Genomic DNA, 15,883 nt, shown 5'->3' with positions numbered 1-15,883 from the left:
CCACGGTCCCCAACTGTGCTTCCAGCAGACATCACCAATCAATCCTGCCACTGTCATGCTGAGCAGCAGGCAGCCTGGATACCTTGCCTCTGAGCTGCAGGCTTCTACAAGCCTGGAGTGGGCCACTGCTGGGGGCAAGGGACCCAGAGGAGGACCTGCCTAAGATACCACAGTGAGGCAGTGGCAGAGCCAACTTTGGTGCTATTCTTCCCAACAGCAGGCCACCAGTCACAGGGAGAGGGAGGCCTGGCTCATTCCCCAGGAACCCACATTCCTCTGAATACTAAGGGAGGACTCAAAAGAGTCCTCTCCACAGCAAGTCAGTGGTGATGGCGGAGGTGGGGTGGCTTCAGGATTTGGGTTTAATCCCAAGCACGAGGGCGGGCAGGGAAAGGATTTGGTTTCATTCCTTCAGATGCCCAAGCCTTGGCTGGAGCCCCAGGGTGCAGGAGTGAGGGCGCGTGGCCACCCAGCCTGTACCAACAAAGCCTTCCTTTATTAAATAGAGATCGTGTTACATTCTATCCGAAGAAGGAAATCTGGACGTGGTGAGGGATGTGTCCAGGTGGGAGACCCTAACCCTGGTCTGGTCCCAAGTGGGCTCTGATGGGTGGGAGGGCCCAGGTCCTGCCTGCCCACCCAGGCCCCACAAGCCAGGGCGGGTGTCTGCATGGCCACCCACAGCGGAAAACAGGCGTGGGCGATCTGAAGCCCTGTGTGTGTTCTACTGTGGGAGACAGTGCCCCAAGCCTTCCAGCGGTTTTGGGAGCAGGGCCTCCAGGAGCACAGGGCTGAGTCGGGTGGGAGGGGAGGTGACAAGGGAGGCCTTTATGAAGGGAGAGGAAGGGAAGAAAGGAGGGAGTGGGAGAAGAAGGGAAGGGGAGGGGCCCTGATTCATCTTAACAAGGCTTTGGGGCAGTTCTGTGCTGTGGAGGCCCCGCCAGCTCCTCCTAGCAGTCCAACAGGGAAGCCAGCGAGAACAAGGCACAGGATGGCCACAAGGGGGCGCTGCTGGCCCAGGGCTTGGCAGCTGGGGCGGAGGGTACCCCGGAGATCCAGCCACCCAGACAGTCCCTTTCTGACTACATGCTGGCAACAAGGCACCTGCAGGCGGTTCTGGGGACTGGGGAGGGGGATGCTGGCTGCCTCAGGTGTCCCCTCCCAAGGGCTGAGGACCCCCGAGTAAGGATCCGAGCTCCCTGGTCTTTGGTGCTTTCTTGAAAACCTCCTGGTGGTGGCAGAACCCAGTTGGGAAGAGAGAGGGCTCTTCCCGTGACGTCCAGGCCCGTCTGTCCCTCTGTCTGTCCCAGGATGGACATGTGGTGCTGGCTCAGGGCTGCCTCTGCGGCCTGTCTGTCCATCTGTTCTGCCTCTGGCTCCCTGCGTGTCTGTTCGCTCTGGGGTGGGTGTTTGCTCCATCTCAGAGCTCCCTCCAGGCCTGGGCTGTGCCCTAAGCCTCCTGGGGGAAGAAGCCGAGCTTGGCCAGTGACATCTCCTTCCGAAGCCGCATGATCTCCCAGAACATGGGCTCTGCTGCAGACAGAGAGAGGGTGAACAGGTCGGGGACAGCTCAGGGTCACCCTGGGCAGACGGCTTGGTCCCCTCCCATGGCTTTGGACAGGGCAGCTGGCACAGCACTCTAGGGCCCCTGGCCCCCAAAACAGATGACCTTGCCAAGTGGCTGGACCTCTCTGAGGCTCTACTCTTGAGCCTTGGAAACCGCTGAGCACTGACCACCCACGGGGTCCTGTCTGCACCACACTGACGGTCACCCCACAGCCCGACGCAGACGTGCAGGCACACACTGCCACAAACGACAGCAGCGGCCCAGACTTGGAAACTGCATTAGACAAGGCACAGATGCCTCCCTGGGGTCTCACAAGGACCCTGCGCATTGAGCGGGGTCCACAGAGCCATCAGGGGACCTGGAAGGCGTCAACACCCAGCATGCCTTGGCCTTGGCCTCCAAGGGGACTTGACCCTCAGGATGCTCCTGACTCAGAGGGTCAGGCCAGGCTGGTTCAGGAGAAGACTCAGCAGGGAACAAAGGTTGGTGGAGGAGCAGGGAGCCAGGCCTTGCAGAATGCACTGTGTGGAGAGGGGTGGAGGGAGGACCTGTCCAGCATGGAGTAAGTGGGAGCAAAGGCAGGAGGCAGGCGAGCCTGTGTTCAGGTGCCCAGGAGGAGGTGGCCACACAAAGGCCAGGGAGAGATTCACAGGGGTGGCCCCCTGTGAATCTTGAGAGATTTGGGGCCAGGAGAAAGACCAGCCGGACAGACCCAGGTACAGAGCTCAGCACCCTGGAGGCCTGTGAGCCCCTTAATAACCCACAATCCTCCCGGCTCCCCGGCATCCTAGCTGAGTCTTGCCTCCAGTAGGGGCAGGTGGGCCCAGAGGGAGCTTCCCCGCCCAGCCCTGCTCCCGTGTGCCATCCCTGCACGGGCCACCAGGGGGAGCTCACCGTCCTGCCGGACCAGGCCTTGCTGGATGTAGCGGATGTAGGTGAAGAAGTTGCACACTGCGGTGATCTGTGGGCAGAGGCGGGGATGGTGTCACCGGCCAGCCCCACACTCGGAGTCCCCTGACAAGTGGATCTCAGTCCACAGCAGGAGGTCCCAGGTCCCCGCAGAGCCAGGTAGTGCACCCTGACTCAGTTGGGACTGGGCTTTCAAGCGGTAATCAACAACAGTCTCACTAGTGCTGTTCCTAACAGCAGCAGCAGCAGCAACCATTTAATCAAGCGCCTGCAGCGAATGCAGCAGATGTGCTCAGTATTGCACCCTGCACGGGGGAATGCAGGGCCACCCAGGAGGAAGCCGCTGGCGTCCATCACGGGGATGGCGGGGCTGACGAAGCCAGAACGAACGGGACAGCCTGTCCCAGAGTCTACGCTGCCCTCTCACGGGCCTGCCTGCTGCAGGTGCCGAGGTCTGGGCCATCCAGGCCTCAGTCCATTGCTACTCATAACGTCGGGAAAGGCACAGGGTCAGAAGCCGCTCACCCGGACTGCCCAGGCCCTGGGGTCTCAGGCCTGCTCCCTGCCAGGCTCCTGGGGACCCTGTGCTGGCTCAGAGAAGGCACTGTTGGTGCCTGGCCCAGGGCCCCTTCCCAGGCCCGGGACCCATCTCCCAGCTGCAGAAAGTGGGGGCACTAATGGCTCAGAGGTGCCCCCCTCCCTCTGCAGACCTCAGCCAATGACTGACGTGTGGCGATAGAAAGGCCAGTCCCCTTTCCTCAGGGTGGAACAAACTCTACTAAGAGCCTGGTGGATGGGGCTGAAGGTGGGCAGCAGCCGAGGCCACATCCTGGCTGGACTCCTCCCTCCCTCCCCTCATTCCCCTGAGATGGGCACACAATCCCCAGGTGAGGCCGTGCTTCTAGGGAACCCAGGCTGAGACAGGGTGCAAGGGGGCCGGTAGCTGTGCCCGCCCACAACAGCCCTACTGAGCATCCAACACTCCTGGGGAGGGATGTCAAGTGACAGGGGTACCCACAGGCTGGGGAGCGGAAGGACAGCGGTGGCCTGGCAAAGACAGGGAGGTTCAAGAGAGCAGAGTGAGGTCGGGCCAACATGAGGCTCGTGCACCAGATGCACCTCTGGAACCTTCTCCAAAGCCCCGGCCAGCACCTGAGCCTGGGAGTCAGGAGCCCCATGCTCTAACCAGAACTCTAGCACCACTCCTGGATTAGGTGACATCGAATGACAGAGGGGCAACGCCATTCCCTGACCACATTTCATCCATAAAGCTGCATCTGAGCCGACTGGAGAGAGGCCCTCCCGATGGCTCTGAGGTCAGCCGCCCTGGGCGACAAGGCCCTGTGGCAGGGGACTGCGAGTGTCCTCTAGAGGCTCAGGGTGTCCCTTCCATCAGCCAGCAAGAAAGCAGGGACCTCAGTCCTTCAACCACAAGGATCTGAATGCTGCCAACAGCCGTGTGAGTTTGGAAGAGGACCCTAACATCCGGAAAAGAACACAGCCGGCTGACAGCCTACTGCGACCTTGCGAGTCCCTGAGTAGAGAATCCAGTAAGCAGCTCCCCTGACACGGGGAATTGCGAGCTGTTTTAAGCTAGCAGGTTGACAGTAACTTGTTACACGGCGACAGCAACCACTGCCCTTGGCGTGGCTGTGTGGCCCGAGTCAGTCTCTGCCTCTCAGCCTGCACTGTACCCAGCTCTGTAAATCAAGGTGTAAGGCTGGGTGCGGTGGCTCATACCTGTCATCCCAGTTCTTTGGGAGGCCACAGTGGATCACTTGAGGCCAGGGGTTCGAGACCATCCTGGCCAACATGGTGAAACCCCATCTCTACTACAAAAACAAAAATTAGCCGGGCACGGTGGCGCATGCCCGCAGGCCCAGCTACTTGGGAGGCTGAGGCAGGAGAATTGCTTAACCTGGGAGGCGGAGGTTGCAGTGAGCCGAGATTGTGCCACTGCATTCCAGCCTGGGTGAGAGTGAGACTCCGTCTCAAAAAAATAAATAAATAAAAATAAATAACTCCAGGTGTAATGTTATTTGTACTCCCAGGCCTAGGGCCCAGAGTCCCAGCACCCAGGTGGCCCCAAAGGAGCCAAGTAACCCTTGCAGAGGATGACTCACCCTGGCCCGGGAAGATGGTGAGATGTAGTAGTGGCTTTTGGAGTCCCCGAGCCGGATTCGGTGGCGGCAGGTGCGGGTCAGCCCACTCAGGGCACACATGCTGGGGGAAAGCAAAATGGGTCATGGGGCCTGGCTGGGCCTCACCCCCCACACCAGCCCCCCACCTGTGCATGCAGGGAAGACGCAGCAGCTGAGAGGATACATGAGGGAGGGGCAGGCCTCCCTTCCCACACCCAGCTTTCAAAGGAGCCCAGGGCCTGGCAGAAGAGGGAGCTGGCCCCAGCCATCCCTGGGACAGACCTGAAACCCAGCTGAGCCCCACCCCTAGGACCCTTGTTTTGCCCCTACTGGGCAGGAGAGCTTGATGAATCTCATGCCAGGGGTACAAAGCCCCACCCTCTGCAGGCTCTGCAAATGCCTCTCCCTCCACTTCTGGGGAGTCAGACCAGGCACTCCTCCCCCAGCTAGGCCAGTGTTGAGGTCTGGCTGCCTCCCGCTTCCCAACACCCAGCAGCTCCCCTGCACCCAGGCTGTTTGACCCCACTAACCCGCACGTTCTCAGCCTCGTGCCAACCAACCCCGTCTAAGAGCCTTCTCTCATGCCCTCTTCTCTCCTCCCCCAAGTCCTGCATGACCTCAGCATCTTCAGCCACCCACATGCAGGGTCTCTGCAGGCCCTGAGCAACGCCCCTCTGGGTCCCACTCCCCAAACCTGCTCCTCCCTGGCCACTGCCTGCTCAGCTCTCTCCTCCTCACCCTCCGCTTGGTCACCAAATCCCCAGGCCAGGGCACGGTGGCAGGGCTTCTGGCCTGCATCCATCCCCTTGGCTCCTTCTGGCCAGCTGCCTGCCTCATCTCTCTTCTCCACATCACAGCCAGGAGCTCCTCCAAAAACCAAGTCTAACCCATCATCTTCCCCTCTTGCTTTCCTAATTCCCAGGAAATAGGGAGAATCCCAAATAAAAGAAGATTTAAAAAGCTCCTTGGCTGCAGGACTTATCAGAGCATTTGTTGCCTCCTGATTCACTGTGATTCTCTGATGGACCAGAGAGTTTCTTTTCAGAATTGATGACTTTTTTTTTTTTTTTTGAGACAGGGCCTCACTCTGTCACCTAAACTAGAGTGCAGTGGTGCGATCTCAGCTCACTGCAACCTCCATCTCCTAGGCTCAAACAATTCTCCTGACTCAGCCTCCTGAGTAGCTGAGATTACAGGCACCCGCCACCACACCTGGCTACCTTTTGTATTTTTGGTAGAGACAGGGTTTTCTTCATGTTGGCCAGGCTGGTCTCGAACTCCTGACCCTCAAGTGATCCACCGGCCTCAGCCTCCCAGAGTGCTGGGATTACAGGCGTGACGCACGGCGCCTGCCCTACTGATGACCTTTGCAGCACTGGCTAGTGGGTTAAAGCCCAAACCTGTGAAGCCTCTTTATACTCTGACCCTAACAGCCTCTGCAGCCTCAGCCCCAATTCCTTGTCTCCCCACTGCTTAGCCAGATACCCAGTGGTGCTTCTGTTAATACCCCAGCTTCTCATACCTTTGCACATTCTGTTCCCTCTACCTGAAATGCCCTTCCCTGCTTGGCAAACTTCTATTCATCCTTTAAAACCTGGCTCAAATGCTCCCTCTCCATCATGAGCCTCCCACCAGGGCATCAGCCCTCCCCAGCCAGCTCTTGGCTGCCAAGGCGAAATCCTCCCCAATTTCTGCCCCTTGCTCCACCTGGCTATTTTGTTCTGCTGCTCCCCTGCTCAATGCCCGCTGAGTATCAGGAGGACAAATGCCAGGGCTACTGCGTTACTTATTGGCAGGGGCAGAGCCAGCAACTGTCACTCATGGTTAACGAAGAGGAGGGGAGGGCTCAGGGCAGGCCAGTCAGGAAGAGGCAGACCCCAGCTCCCGGGCTCTGTAGAGAGCCTGGGGGTCCACAGGAAACCCGCCAAACTGCCTCCTTGCCTGCGAGGGGCAGCCCTGTCCCTGTCCCATCAGGCGCTGCTGTATCCCTGACCACCCCTCGGGCTTGGCGGGGCTTTCCTGAAAGTGCATGGAGGAGCTAAGACCCTCAGCTTACTTGGTGCTGCTGCAATCAACCTCGGCCACCTTCACTGCGGGTAGTGTCTGCGAAGCCACCGGCTCGATGGTGAGCGTGTTGTCCTCCACGGCGGCCCGTACCAGCCCCGAGAGCTATGGCAGACCGGGGCAGCAGGCAGGGTGGTAAGCGGCTGGGCCCTGGGAGAGGGGCAGGACCCCCCAGCTGGCCCCTCTCTGCCACGCCTCACCTCCTGCATCGTGAAGTCCAGGCAGGGACCCACGTCCTCCCGGTACACCCTTTCCAGGAAGGGGCAGGTCTTGTCCAGGGTGGGTGATTCCCTCCAGGTCTGGAACTCTGCAAACAGGATTGTGTCCACCTGTGGGGGAGGGTGAGCGGGGTGGGGGCAGTCAGCATGCTAGGGCCAGCATGGAAGATGCAGGCTGAGCTGAAGGGGAGTGAGGGAAGACGTGGGGAGGGCCCAGCAAGCCAGCAGGTCGGTCCCCAGCAGCCGGGCAGGGAAGCCAAGTCCAGCAGCAGCAGAACTCCCTTCTGCCCTTTGCACCAAAGAATTTAGAACTAAAAGTTTTTTTGTTTTTTTTTTTTTTGAGACAGAGTCTCACTCTGTTGCCCAGGCTGGAGTGCAATGGCGCAATCTGGACTCACTGCAACCTCCACTTCTGGGTTCAAGTGATTCTCCTGCCTCAGCCTCCCGAGTAGCTAGGATTAAAGGCACCTGCCACCACACCCAGATAATTTTTGTATTTTTAGTAGAAACAGGGTTTCACCATGTTGGTCAGGCTGGTCTCAAACTCCTGATCTCAGGTGATCCGCCCACCTCAGCCTCCCAAAGTGCTGGGATTACAGGCGTGAGCCACTGCACCCAGCCTAGAACTAAAAGCTTTGTTTCCAGGTGGGCATTAAGTTTCCGGGCGCTACAGGTTTTTAGAGTGGGGTGCAGGGCTTGGTCCTGAAGACCCTCACTGCCTCCTTGAGGAGGAAAAGTCAAAGAGCAACTGGCAGGAGGCCTCAGGCACCAGCGGGTCCACACGCACACACGGGCACGGACACACAGGAGGGGACGCACACAGGCTGCCCTGGGCCCTCGCCTCAGAGGCAACTGCTGGCCTGCCCCAGGCCGCATGCAGAGGGAGGGAGGCTGGGGGCGGGCACAATGGGAGACCCCTCTCAGGAGCCATTTACCTGTCGGGAAAAGGAGGGAGAGGGAGTGCAGGCGGGGGCTGGGGGCTCCCCAGGTGGGAGCGGCCAGGCCGGCTCGTAGGTGAGGTGAACCGCCTTGCTGGGGACCACGCAGAGGAGCAGGGAGAGCAGCGGGGGCAGCCCGGGCTGGGCAGGAGAGACAGACAGACAGACAGACAGACAGTGCACAGAGACAGGAGGAAGGAGGAGAGGTTAATGTTCATTCAGAAGCTCAGAGCTTAGGAGGTGGACAAGGGCCTGCACGTCTTCCCTGGAGGCCCCGGAGACAGAGGCGGAGGCCAGGATGGAGCTGGGTGGGCAGAGGCCAGGATGGAGCCAGGTGGGCTGGCGCCAGGGACCCAGGAAGCTGCAGGCACCACCCACAGCCCTCTGAAGCACTCCCTGGTTGTAGCCCCAAACTTGGCCCTTGATGTCCCTGTCTCTTTGGTTCCTCCGGCAGCCCCAGGAGGCCCCATTCATCAGGTGAGGAAGCTGAGGTGCTGACAGGTGGCCTCATTTGCCTACAGACCCACGACCATGAGTGTCAGCCCAGCCTGGACCAAGCACCCAGTGTGGTCAGCTGAGGTGGGACAGAGACACCCCTCCAAAGGCCATCCTTGTCTCGGCCCCACCGTCAGAGGGCGCCAGAAACCCCTCAAGCACAGGGCTGTCACCAGGTGGTACCAGGCCTCAAGGCTATAGCCACACAGGGTCCAGGCAGCCTGTCCCTGAAGGCCCAGGGCCCCTGTTTGGCCCCTGCTTGACCAAGGGAGTGTGTGTCTCAGCAGAGGCCCCAGACCCTCAGGCCCAAAGCCAGCCTCAGGTGCAGAGACCACTACCTACTGCTTGGAATCAGCGGGGCAGGGAGGGGGCATCAGGCCCCAAGAGGGCACACCCTGGAGGCTGCGGGCCAATGCCTCGTTATCACAGGAGGTTGGGGAGAAAGGACCCGCCCAGCCCTCACATCCCAGAGAGGTGCAGGGCAGCCTCCAGGTCACAAAGCAGCATGGGGCAGGCTGGTCCTCACTGGGCTGTGACCCTGCTGGCCGCAGGCACTGCCACCCTTCCCTGTGCCCAGAGCCCACCTCCCGCCCTCACCTCCTTGCCCTCTCTGTCTGGGGTGAGGGTGTGTCCTGCAGCAGGGCACACGGTGGGGCAGAGGGTGCTGCTGGTGCTCTTGTGGCGAGAGTGGCCCTTTCGGGGCCCGGCCTTGGTGGGGCTCAGCAGCTGGGGATGAAGCTCGCGGTTGGGAGAGGCTGGTGTGGACGTGATGACCAGCGTCTTCAAGGCTGTCACCTCTGCCTGCAGCATGTCGATCTGCAAGGGATGGGACACCTGTCAACCCTAACCCAGGCTGCATGCCACCCTGGCTGCCACCGCCTATCAGCCCAACTCAGGACGACACACTCCTGTAGCAATGAGCACCTGGTCCCACCCGACACCCTCAGAACAGCCTTCTAGGGAGAGACCCAGACACTCGTTTTACAGACAGGGAAACTGAGCTGACACGGCCTGCCCAAGGTCACGCTGTGAGCAGGTTTCTGTTAGGAACAAGTGTCTGGGAGCTGGCTGGGCCTCCCACTGAGTGTTCTGGGGGCCCCCAGGAGCCAGGAAAGGCCCAGGGCTCCCACTTTGCAGATGCAGAACCAGGCTTGGAGAGAGAAAGCGAATTCCCCAGGCTCACACAGCCACACTGCACGGGATTTCTGCTTTGTAAGGTGGGGCTGGGAGGAGAGGGAAGAAAGTGCAGAAGCCACAGGGTGTCCCAGCCCCAGCAAGGCCCCAGAAAAGGCTGTGTCGTGCAGCAGTCACTGATGGGGTCCCGGGGCGCTGGGCCACGTGATCTCAGACCCCCTACCCTCCCTTTCCTCCCTGGGCCTGGGATCACCCAGTCCTGCTGGCCCCACCGAACCAGGCGAGTGTCCCCTTGGGTGGCGGAGCTCAGTGCTCACTGAGCCAGGAGGCAGGGTGGGTGCCCAGCTGGCCTGGGCAGGCAGGAACGGGCCTCACCTTGCCCCGAGCCTCCTTCAGCTGCTTTTCTGATGCCGCCTGCTTCATGTTGGCTTCTCTAACCATCTTGTGAGCTTCCTAGGAAGAAGCAGTCCCTGGGTGAGTGGCGAGGAGCCGATGGGTGCCCAGGTGACCCACTCCCCAAGTGGTTCCCGCCGCCCAGCAGGTGTACCTCAAACAGGCTGGCTGTCAGCTCCTCCAGCTCCTGTTCCAGCTGCTCCCGCACCTTGGACAGCCGCTCACATTCCTCGTCCTTTAGCTTCAGCTCCTGGAGGAAAAGAGGCAGGCGCCCGAGCCCCTCAGCATCCCCAGGCTTGGCACAGGAGGGACCAGGCCCACTTGACCAGGCTGCATCCCCCGTCACCTCATGTGGGGCCCAGAGCTTACTTCCTCCGGTGTCTGACAGTTCGTGAGGCTTTTTCCATTTAGCCACAGCATGAAGCTGAAGCCCTGCCTGCCAGTCCATTAGGGCTCAGGGCAGGTTTGCAGACAGTCAAGATGGGTGTGCCCGCCGGTGTGCCCAGCACAGGCCTGGCCTGCAGTTGGCCTTGGTGAGTGTACATCCCTCTCCTCGGGCACATCTCTGGGCACCTGATGAGAGCCCACAGCTCTTCCAAGCTGACTTCCCCCACCAAGGCCCCTCCCGCCTGCTGCAGGCACCCACCTTCTGCGCTCTGTGCAGCTCCTCCTTGAGGAACTCGGAGCCCTTCTCTCGGATCTCCATGGAAGAGCTGCGCAGGCGCAACACGTCCAGCTGGGCGGCCGCGGGGCCCTCCTGGCCTTGGGCCTCCTCCCCGGCGGAGGTCTCCACCAGGGCTCCTGGGGACTCCCTGTGGCCTTGGCAGGGGCCCGTGCTCTTCCAGGAGACCGGGACAGCTGCGAGGGACGGCGGGAGGCCCTGGTCTGGCTGGGGCGGGCTGGAGACAAACAAGGGTATCAGCAGGTTCAAGGTGGGGTCCTGAGGCCTGGAGAGCTGAGCCCAGAAACCACCCCTGGGCAATGTGCCTGACACTGGAGCCTCAGCCTTTCCATCTGAAAACTGGGACACTACCAGCTACAATCAGCGTTGTTACAAGGGCAAATGTCTAAGCACAAGATCTCTTGAGGCAAGAGGCTCATTCCTCTTTGCCAATCATCCCCTCCAGCCCAGGGCTGCGGGCTGTGTTTGGCACACGCATTAGGTGCTCAGCACACAGTAGGTGGTCAGCGTGTTTGTCTAACAGATGACTGTAAATGCATCCGGGTTGAGAACAGGAGTCCTGCTAGTCTGAAGTGAAGCCAATTCAATGGCCCTACCTCAAAGGTCACTGAGTGATCAGAGGAGACGTGGGTGAAACCTTGGTACCCGGGACACACTCAGGCAGGAGCTGCCTCACTGATACGGTTAATGAGAATTCTGACCCCTCTGGGGTGAACAGGAGAGGAAGGATGAGGCCAGGGCAGGCAGGGCTGAGGCAGGAAGATTCTGCAAACAGCGTGGGCAAGACAGACCCACTTCCTGTCCCCCTGGACTTGGTGGGGAGCAGTCCCAGCTCTCCCCTGGCTTGCCTTGTGACCTCAGGCAAATGCCCCTTCCCTGGGCCTCAAGACCCTCCCTTCCCTGAAGCTGAAGACCCTGGAGGTGGTGTGGGGCCCCATTCCCCCCATCCCCACTCCCCACTCCAAAGTGGACCCTGGAGAGGGAAGGGAGGGCCAGGGCCTGGCCAGTGGTGTTTTGTGCCAAGACAGCACCTCTGGACTCGCTCAGTCAGCAGAAGCTGGAGGCTCCTGAGCCAGCAGCTTCGAGCAGCAGCAGCCAGGGCTGGGGATGGGGGCTGGGCCAGCCACTGGTAACGGTGGGGAAGTTGGGGGGAGGGGCCCAGAGAGGCTGCACCAGAGGGGGAAGGCAAGGCCAAGGAGAATGTGGGACTCAGGACAGCTGAGGGAGGCAGAGGGAGGAGTGAGAGGCAGGTCTGCGGACCAGTCTCCCCTCCGTGTCCTCAGGACCTTGGGAAGGCTGCCAAGCAGCCCCTGAGCCTCAGTTTCTCCCTTGGTTATCACACAGAACATGGGCCCCCAGAGGCCTCAGCAAGGAGCCCACTTCCAGCAATGAGTCCCTTCACTCAGCCCCGGCCAGCTGCCCAGCCCCACCTGCCCTCCACTCTGGAACCGGCCCAGAGTGTGGCCTCAAGGCTCCTCAGGCTGGGTCCTGCCTGGCAGGGATGTGGGCCTTGAGAATTAAGGTAGGGACATATATCCATCACTCCGTCAACGGTGCCTATGCCAGACAGGTCTCTCCTAATACCCTTGTTTGGGGAAGTCTTGTTAGCAAGGTCCCCGAGGCTTGAGAGCTATGGCAGCCACTCCCCAGCTCACTGTGCCATGGCAGTGCCCTGGGCTAGAGTCTGTGCCCCAGAGAATCACACTGCCAGACTCTACACAGGTCTTTGGCCACGCTATCTCCTTTAAAACTCTCTCATCAGCCTACAGGAGTGAGCCCGGCACAGTGGCTCATGCCTGTAATCCCAGCACTTTGAGGGGCCGAGGCAGGTGGATCACCTGAAGTCAGGAGTTTGAGACCAGCTTGGCCAACATGGCAAAACCCTGTCTCTACTAAAAATACAAAAATTAGCCAGGCGTGGTGGCACATGCCTGTAATCCCAGCTACAAGAGAGGCTAAGGCAGAGAATCACTTGAACACAGGAGGCGGAGGTTGCAATGAGCTGAGATTGTGCCACTGAACTCCAGCCTGGGTGACAGAGCAAAACTTCACCTCAATACAAACAAGCAAGCAAACAAACAAAAACTCAACAGCGCTCGTAGTATCGTCCCATTCTACAGACGAGGGGACGGAGGCTCAGTGAAGGCAGGGAATTGCCGGGGGTCACGCAGCTGGTCAGTGACAGTGCTGGGATGGGTGTCCAGGTCTTCAGCCCAGGCCCAAAGCTGCCCCACTGCAGGGGAAGGGCAGGTGGGGTGGGAAGCATGAGAGCTGGAATCCACACATCTGCTTCGAGATAAAGGGCTGCTGGACCCAGGGGGACTCGGAGGCTCCTCTTTGGCTGTAGCAGGGAAATCTGACCTAATTCTGGCCCGAACTGGCTTCTCAGACTTTGTGCCTGCCCAGAAACCCAGTTTCCAGGAGGCGGGCCGGGGCAGGGGGAGCTGTGGCAGAGAGAAGGGGCCAGATCGGGCAAGCCTGGGGTCCATGTCAGCCTCTGACCTGGGGTACACAGGAGCCCCTGGGAATGTTACTGAAATTCTCTAATCCTGCTTCCACGTCTGAGGGATAGGAGCTGGAATCCTGCAGGAGGTGCTCTAAGAATTAAGAGCTCTAATTGCAGTTCCGACGCGGTGCTGGGTGAATCCTGTTCAGTCCACAGCCTTGTTTGGCTGAGACACCCACGAAACCTGCCTGGGCTCTGGGTCCCGCAGCGTAAACTGGAGGCCTGGGAACCCCTGCCAACAAGTCACCCCCAAACAAGGGTATTAGGAGAGAGCTCTGTCTGGCGTAGACACTACTGATGGAGTGATGGGGATGTGTCCCCACCTTAATCATCATGGCCAAGTTCTTCAGGTACCACACACCCACCTCAAGCACTTTCTCCTAAGCCAGCCTCCTTCCCCCAGGATACAATGCCAAGGAGGCTCTCAGGCCAGCCTGCAAGTCCACAGTCACTCAGGTTGGGCTTGGGGCTGCTCACTCCAGGCCGGGGTTGAGAGGTGACAGGGCAGGACAGAGGACACTCGCCACCGCCTACGCCCCAGCCAAGGAGAACCAGGCTGCCCAGGGGGGCCGAGCCTCATCCACCTGTGTGGCCCGGGCCTCTGGCCACAGTGAAAGACTAACTCTCCTGCTGGTCCCAAGCACGTGTGCTGGAGGTGTGGCTGGCAGTCCTCACCACTTTCCTAATAGGCTCTCACTTTTGACTTGCGGGAATGTGGGGTGGTGAGGCGTGGGGTGGAGGACAGGGGACAGGGCTCAATTTTGCAGCCAGAGGAAACAGTGGTCCAGGAGGCCTGAGACAGAGTCTGTGACACCCTTCCCATCCCCCCCAGTAGAAGAGCCCAAAGCCAAATCCTAATGGCAGGAAGTGTGAGAAAATGGGAACAGTGGGACCACCCAGTAGCTACCAACTCCCAACGCCAAAGGTATCAGGAACAGGAGGGGAAGCGGGCCTGCCCTGTACTTTGTGGGTAGCTGGAATCTGCAGACCCTCCTCCCCTCACTTCCAGGCTGCAAGGCCCACTCTTGAGACTCAGAAATTTCAAAGAAGGGACCCTGGGCTCCTTGGATCCAGCCCAAGCCAGAATCTCCAATCTCACCCACACTTCAGCCTCCCAGGCCACAGGCCTAAAATCCTGGCTATGAACACCCAAGTCAGCGGGGAATGCAGTCCTCCGGCGAGCAGGGACCACCTAAGGCTCTGCTGCCTGACTTCCTACCCTCCTCAGTCGGGATCCGCTGCTCTTTATGCAAACCTCCTCAGCCCTGTTCCCTGCAGAAACAGCCCAGCATCTGAGATGAGCCACAGATGCCTCTGGAAAGCAGCCTGCTCAGAGGGTAAGAGTCAAGGTCAGAGATAGATGGGGCAGCCAACATCCCCCATCCCAAAGCCGGCTCCCACTGCCGAGAAGTTCTGGCCAGTTCGTACAGGAAAGGCCCCATGGGTCACTTCCCCAGGAAACACACGAGAGAAAACGCAGCAACCACAATCCTCACCCCACCAGGCCTGCCCTAGAAGGGCCAGCAGGGCTTTTGCCCCGACCCACAAAATAGGGAAGAGACCTAGACTCCATGGCTTTAGGTCTCTCAGTATCCCCCTGAGCCAGCAGGGCCTGGCCACAGGCCAGACCAGCATATCCCTTCACCAGTGGCCAAGATGACCCTGTCCAGGCACCTTCTGGAGCTAAAGACCTCCTGTGCTTACGGGCACAATGGATTCATTAAATAAGCAGGGGAGGGGACAGCCAGGGCAGCTCTGAAACTGGGTGAAGGAGAGGGCTGGGAGGGCACACTGGGACCACTCAGTGGGCTGCCAGGGCCACAGGCCTCTGGGGAGGCTGCAGAAACCCCAACCCAAGGCCTGGCTCCCAGGGGCAGTGCCATGGCACAGGGGCTGGTTCAGACTCACACTCAGCCTGTGTAGTAAGGCTCTGAGGGGCCAGGTGAGGTGGCTTACGCCTATAATCCCAGCATTTTGGGAGGCTAAGGCGGCTGGATCAACAGAAGTTGGGAGTTCGAGACCAGCCTGACCAACATGGAGAAATACCATCTCTACTAAAAACAGAAAAAATTAGCCAGGCATGGTGGTGCATGCCTGTAATCCCAGCTGCTCAGGAGACTGAGGCAGGAGAATCACTTGAACCTGGGAGGCAGAGGTTGCAGTGAGCCGAGATCATGCCATTGCACTCCAGCCTGGGCAACAAGAGCTAAACTCCGTCTCAAAAAAAAAAAAGTAAAGCTCAAAGGGAACAGAGGCTGAGAGCCAAGTGACTCATATCCAGGGACCAAGGGGGTCCTAGGAAAGGGTTTGTGTGCTAGCTCTCAGGCCAGCCTGCAAGCCCAGCAAAGCTCGGCTCCCCCAGAGAGCGGCCAAGTCTTTGGCCCCAAACCCACAAGCATGTCAGGTCCCCAAGCTCTTGGCCACATCCATGCCAGCCCACCACTCCACACGTGTCATGTACTGGAGGCTCGGGACAGTGTTGCAGGGATGTGCTCCTCCGTCTGGTTTCCAGGTGAGGTTCAGAGAGGGATGGTGACCTGGCCAGAATACACAGCAAGGAAGTGGCAGGGTAGAAACTGAACACAGAGTGCAGGCAAAGCAGATCACGTGGCCTGTCACCCAGAGGAAAGGGGATGAATGGTGGTTTTGGAGAAGCGAGGCAGGAGGCAGATGGGGTTTGAGGAAGTCTGAGACAGTGCTCAAGTGCTGGGGGTGCCACCCAAGACCACTGTATGGCCAGGCAGGACCAGGGTTAGGAAGGGATAGCAGAGAGTCACACAGAAACAGAAGATGGGAAGGGGAACTGTGGGAGGACCAGGGGCTGGATGGCGGGGGG

At 59.7% G+C, this 15,883-nt stretch overlaps 1 protein-coding gene across 5 annotated transcripts in view; it reads right to left on the bottom strand.

Annotated features, from left to right (window-relative positions):
- Window positions 1–410: 410 nt before the first annotated feature.
- The window catches only part of RAB3IL1 (RAB3A interacting protein like 1), a 23,561-nt gene continuing 8,088 nt past the window's right edge, over window positions 411–15,883 (bottom strand). For 2 of the 5 annotated variants that reach the window (XM_032283161.1, XM_032283163.1), the window contains exons 2-11: window positions 10,506–10,758; window positions 10,014–10,109; window positions 9,842–9,919; window positions 8,930–9,148; window positions 7,835–7,978; window positions 6,882–7,010; window positions 6,674–6,786; window positions 4,600–4,699; window positions 2,462–2,528; window positions 411–1,533 (exon numbers count right to left, since the gene is read on the bottom strand). In XM_032283161.1, coding sequence (XP_032139052.1) covers window positions 1,451–1,533; window positions 2,462–2,528; window positions 4,600–4,699; window positions 6,674–6,786; window positions 6,882–7,010; window positions 7,835–7,978; window positions 8,930–9,148; window positions 9,842–9,919; window positions 10,014–10,109; window positions 10,506–10,758 — 1,282 coding nt within the window. In that variant the 3' untranslated portion in view covers window positions 411–1,450. The remainder of the gene's footprint in view (window positions 1,534–2,461; window positions 2,529–4,599; window positions 4,700–6,673; window positions 6,787–6,881; window positions 7,011–7,834; window positions 7,979–8,929; window positions 9,149–9,841; window positions 9,920–10,013; window positions 10,110–10,505; window positions 10,759–15,883) is intronic. The other 3 variants (XM_032283162.1, XM_032283165.1, XM_032283164.1) reach the window with 3 other exon arrangements.

This window comes from Sapajus apella, unplaced genomic scaffold, assembly GCF_009761245.1.
Source record: "Sapajus apella isolate SASKATOON/1434 unplaced genomic scaffold, GSC_monkey_1.0 scaffold14, whole genome shotgun sequence".
Lineage (NCBI taxonomy): Eukaryota > Metazoa > Chordata > Mammalia > Primates > Cebidae > Sapajus > Sapajus apella.
The sequence above is the reverse complement of the archived record's forward strand: the minus strand, read 5'-3'. Positions and strand labels throughout refer to the sequence as shown.